The sequence below is a fragment of the Frankliniella occidentalis genome, unplaced genomic scaffold (assembly GCF_000697945.3).
Source record: "Frankliniella occidentalis isolate FOCC.00 unplaced genomic scaffold, Focc_3.1 Scaffold38, whole genome shotgun sequence".
Classification (NCBI taxonomy): Eukaryota; Metazoa; Arthropoda; class Insecta; order Thysanoptera; family Thripidae; genus Frankliniella; species Frankliniella occidentalis.
Window position 1 is genome coordinate 1,467,704 of NW_026267168.1, and position 5,623 is coordinate 1,473,326.

Consider the following 5,623-nt stretch of genomic DNA (forward strand, 5'->3'; position numbering starts at 1 on the left):
GGGGGGGGGTCCTAGGGAGGGAAGGGTCAGTTGGAAGAAGGGCCCTCTATCGGTATCCCCCTTCACCCCACTCACCTCTGTCCAGATTGCTCCAATGCTCTCCAACTGCTAAGAATTGGTTGAGCAAGCGAGGCTCATGACGAAAAAACTAGGCCTCGTCCCGTTCCGCTGAAATCTCTATGAAATTCTATTTTTTCTCAGCCCAAAAACTTTCGAGTGAAAATTAAAACCGTCGTTTTCACCAACAATTATTTGTTTCGCGGCCTCGTAAGCCGCCCGTCGCCCGTTCAGTGCTATGGCTGCATTTCGCACTAGGTCAGCGGTTCGAAACTCCGCATGTCGCAAACTGCTGCGGTGTAAGGGGCTTTACTCCCCCATTTTTATTGTTTTTGTCTTAGGTTGGGAGACGGTGTCTTTTCTCTACAGTCGTTTCGTATGAGACTGCCTGTGGCAGTGTCGGTTGGGACGTCCCTGGACCTGGGCCCGTGAGCCTCTAATACCGGGGAGGGGGAGTGGATCGTGTCCTTTGGGGTATCTCCGCGGATCAAAATTCCGGGAGGACAGAGGACAAAACGACACTTACCCCTCCCCCAATTTGTCGCTCTTTCTCCCCCATCAAATAAAAAGACGTGGTGGGAGAACAAAATGAAAACTCGCGCTACTAGTAGGATTCGAAAAATCCGCATACAGCCAATTAATGTGTGTGTGTGAACGTCCCTGTGGCTACAACCGACACGGCCACAGACAGCTTTATTAGAACCGGCTGTAGAAATAAGTCCGCCTGGCATCGTAAGTGCTCACGCCCCACTCCCCCCACCCGGACAAAAATAAAATTAAATGGGGGGAAGGGCGGATTCATTTTTCCTTTACCGTATTGACTCTTGACAATGTGGTGTTATTTGTCCATGTAAGATTTAGTTGGAAAGGTTAAAAATATCATGGGTATTTAATTTATTCATTTATTTAAGGACTATTGATTCACATCAGAGTTCAGAATTTTTAACCATCATTAACAATTGATAGATGTTACTGATTCTGCCTTAAATTGCATTTCATCAAAGTACATAGGTACAAACTGTGAGAAATAAAACATTAAAACAATGATTCATTGTGGCGGGAGACAAACTACATCGGGCTCAGCTAGAATGCCTAATTTACTTACACCACCTATCATTAACTAGACTTGCGTATTTCAACTTTATATGTACATACTGATTTATCCAGGCCACCTTTTCTTTTGGTACATACACACTCAAAGGAAGACAATAAAAATGACTCGAGTTTTACTTAAAACAGAGTTCTAAATGACACTTCAAAGCTGAGTAATCTGCAAAAAGAACAACTCGTGCGAGTCAGTTGATATTAAAATTTAGAACATATAGTCTCAGCGTATAATGGCACAGTGATAGTTATAATTCAGCTTAATTTTGAATTTCTTGATATAGATACTCAGCTTTTGGGTCATTTCCACCTACACTTACATCTAGAAGGCATTGTACGATCACATTAAACATGCCATCTTGTTCACTGGTGTGTGCACATGAATGTACAGAATAACTGTACCGTGAGGTAGTGTTCGCAAGTTACATGTAACTATTAAGAATACTCTAGTAACCTAATAGAAGTTAACTCTTTAGGAGGGGAGTGCCTATTAGCCATTTTAGGCCGATGCAGTGAAACAGGCCTACTTCATCGATTTTCATGTACAATAAACTAAAGTGACTTTGATACCAAAAAATAGAGGGGCAAATATTCCACATAATGCTAATAAAAACCAATGGTAAAACCCATTAGGCCTAACCAAGGTACTTGCAGCTTAAAATTGAAAGGTTAGTTTAATTCATAAAAGCTCCTTTGGAATGCTTTGTAGACTAGTCACATGTGTGATAACACATAGCTCTAAAATCTTTGAGTTAAAGCAAGAAAACCTTGGATATGTAAAGGGCAGCTATAAAATGTTCATGGGAAATAATGATCCAAAGTCACCCTAGTTTACCATGTCATTTACACTAACTAGAAATAAGGTCACTCGGGAGGTTCACAATTATTCCCGTCTCCTGATGCACCACGACTGGAAAAAAATGGAGCTAGATAGCCTCTCAACACACAAAGTAAAAGAAAAATGCTTATCAAAGAGATTTACACTAAATCTGCAGAAAAAAAACAGGTGAGAATGTCCACAAACAGCTAAATTAACATTCACATCGACAAGATGATGGGCTCAAAAAGGTACTGGGATACAAAAGGAATATAAAAACAAAAGTTTGGTACAGAAAGAAAAAAGCAAAAATGTACACAATTCACAAACATTGTGGTAAAGGTGGGTTTGCATAAAGAAAATTAGTGAAAATTCACCATGAGCGATAAGTGATGTGTTGATGAGACATGGAATATTTGATAAAGGAAAAAATGATACTACAAATAAATTTTCCTAAAAATGTACCCAGGTACAACTTACAATATGGTGGCCCTTACTCAGGACTTGAAATGCAACAAAACCTGTTGTGTCAATCAGGTACACATAAGAACATACATATTGTGCTTGACAGAATGCAATCCATAATAAAAATAATATTGCAAAAATGTTATAACACGAGTACTTAGTACTAGGCATCGTCAATTCTTCAAAACTACTACGGGAGCCATCGCTTTTCAAACTTGGCAACCTCAGATGCATTTGGAGATTGGCGAGCCTCCTGGCGGTCATGTCAATATCGTTCATTTGAGCTGTCGTGCACACTGTAACACAGAAGTAGCAAAACCAAGAGTTAATTTTCAGGAGAGAAAAGGCACTTTACAAGTTTACAAGAAAGTTGAGTACAATTTACAACTTAAGTATAGACAGGAAGAATAATCAAGTAGGTATATATGTAACAAATATAATCACATACATAACATGAAAAGTGGTAAGGAGACAAGATCACATATTTCATAATTTTACATCACAATTTGAAGTTATGTAGAAATTGAGAATCCTTGCACCACATCTTGAGTAAAAGTAAGTCAAGTGATTTGACAATGTGACATGCTTAAAGGCTGGGCTGTAGTTGAAGAGTAAGACATGCAAAATCATTTCTCAGAATGGATTTCAAACAATTAACAGAGTCAAGATGGAGTGCAAGGAATGCTGGTCTAAGATCTAAACCAAACAGGAAATGCTAAGATAACTCATTCCAGATGCAGTCCAGGGAGGCGAGGATCGCAGAGGATTGCAGGCAGAAGCAAGTGGCCACTACCGTACGGGAGTTAGTGATTCCTTGTTTCTCAAATACAGAACAACAAAATCACTAGTCTTCCATACTGTTGTAGCCAAAGCAGGTTAGTCCAGAGCCCAGCCGGTACCGCCCAAACACCACAGCAGAGCATTCAAGCTTCACTCCGTCCAGCCAGTCCATCACCAAGAGTAAGATACCATAACCAATGAGTCCATGACCCCTCATGCATCCGCTTTCCATGAAGGGGCAAAGATGTTTTAAGTCCCAAGCCAAGAGCAAGAAGATGAAACTTACACAGAACAAGAGTATTTAAATGATAAACCTTATTTAACTTCAAAATGAGTAAATAGGAATGAAAATTACATCAAACAATAACAAAGAAGATTATAATTCCTAGTACATTCTAAAACAAAAGTATAGAAGGGAGAAAGTTTTAATAAGTTACACCGACTTAAGAATATAGTATTATGAGAGTACAAATGCAGAGATAATCACCCGGATGCAAGAAAAAAAAAAAAAAAAACAACAACCAAAAACATGTACAACATATCAAAGCTCAATGAGAGCAATGGGCAGTTGAATTTAATACCAACCTTTGCTGGAGAAGATACTGTGCCATTTGGATTTGATTGGGGGCTCCACATATGGTAATGACCCGATCATTGGAGCCCTCTGCCGGCTCATCAATCGTGATGCTGGCTCCCGAGTCCATGCGAATTTTGCGGATGCGGGAGCCTCCCTTGCCGATGATTGCTCCCGCCATCTGAGAGAAATAGGAATTAATTAGATGATAAACAATACAGAACTATATAGAAAGGCATGGTTTCAATAAAAAAAGTCAAACATACAGCATTGATTTTAAAGAAGAAACAATCCAAGAAGGGGAAAATATATTTAAAAAAAGAAAACATTTGAGGTAGATGCTAAAAGCATTTGACATGACATATTAAATCAAATGCATATACAAATTATGTAATGTGAACTAGGAGAGCATACAATAATGCACTACAATTTAACTATGCAAAGAAATAGCATGCGGAAAAAGTGAATGGCAATGCCATATAATTATAATAACTTTAAAAATTGCAAAAATAAATAAATGATAACTATTCAATGACATAAAAAGAAAAATATCTTGCTGCATGTTTCAAGTACTTAATATATTTTTCCCTGGGTTAACAAAAGTATAAAGCCTGACATAATTATTTTATGAAAGTGACAGAATACTCACATCCTTGGGAATGGTGACTTGGGTGGAGTTGCGCTGGCCTGACTGATTGCCGTTGCCCCCTATATTGGGTCCCATATTCATTGGAGGTGGGTTTCCCATTCCATTTGCAGCTCCACCTATGCATTACATTACACGAAAAAGTTACAAATCTGTGCATACAAGTTAAGCACAGATTAAATCAAGACTTAAACCCAAGGTAAAGGTAGGAGAGGGGAGGATGAGCTGAGAGGCTTATTTCCCTACAATAGCTTTTTATAGTTTTTGTATTTATTTTACAACGACCAGCAGAACAACCTACTTAGATCTATTAATAGTCAAAGGAGATATTGAAACATTAGCAAGGCTGCCCTTCCAAATAAGACAGAAAACCAAAAATAATCTGAAAAATGCAACTACTGGTGAATTTATTATGTGGTGGTACTGCATATGCTTGTTAACAGAAAATTACAGACGTATTTTGCCTAAGCACTACTGCATTTAATTTTGACAGAGCAAATGGCTACAATCATCTTGATGTTAATGAATTTTGAGATTAAAAGCAGTGATAAATGCATGCAAAGGGAGAACTGAAGGTAGAGATCTTTAAGTTCGAAAAATAAAAGGCAAAATGGGTGAAATAGAAACAAAATGACTGATTGCAATTAACTTTTATAAGAGAAAAACTTGTAGGAAACTTTATTTGCAGGTGCATATACTATATGCTGCTTCATTGTGCTGATTCATTAAACATGAATGTTTCTTTTTTTTTTTTTAATGCAGGTTTTGTTGCAGTGATTCGCCAATCTACAGATACCACACACAAAACGAAAATATACTGTAGGCGAGCATACGTGAGGCATTCGAAATAAGCTCAGCGTCCTCGCCGCGTGGGCTACCATAACAGCCATTGCCACTTGCACATCCTCCACTCCCACCCCTTTCCACCTCCTCGACAGCCGTAGTTACCTCCAGCTCCATAGCCGCCGCCACCGCCGCCACCTCCAGCTCCATAGCCGCCGGAGCCGCCGCCTCCGTAGCCGCCACGGGAAGGTGGACCTCTGCAAAACACAGGAGACAGTCAGTAAAATCCCACGGGTGTGCAAGGGGAGTCAATATCCTTCCGGAAAAAATGATACTTTTCAAGATAAAAAAACTGGAAAAGAATTGGAATGTTTCCAGAAAAACTTGAGAGAAAACA

At 39.1% G+C, this 5,623-nt stretch overlaps 1 protein-coding gene across 5 annotated transcripts in view; it reads right to left on the reverse strand.

Moving 5' to 3' along the window:
* Window positions 1-945: 945 nt before the first annotated feature.
* LOC113213101 (heterogeneous nuclear ribonucleoprotein K) overlaps window positions 946-5,623 on the reverse strand; it is a 32,730-nt gene continuing 28,052 nt past the window's right edge. For 3 of the 5 annotated variants that reach the window (XM_026432052.2, XM_026432059.2, XM_052266355.1), the window contains 4 exons: window positions 5,392-5,483; window positions 4,447-4,562; window positions 3,809-3,978; window positions 946-2,739 (listed from right to left, as the gene is read on the reverse strand). In XM_026432052.2, coding sequence (XP_026287837.1) covers window positions 2,709-2,739; window positions 3,809-3,978; window positions 4,447-4,562; window positions 5,392-5,483 — 409 coding nt within the window. In that variant the 3' untranslated portion in view covers window positions 946-2,708. The remainder of the gene's footprint in view (window positions 2,740-3,808; window positions 3,979-4,446; window positions 4,563-5,391; window positions 5,484-5,623) is intronic. The other 2 variants (XM_026432076.2, XR_008011008.1) reach the window with 2 other exon arrangements.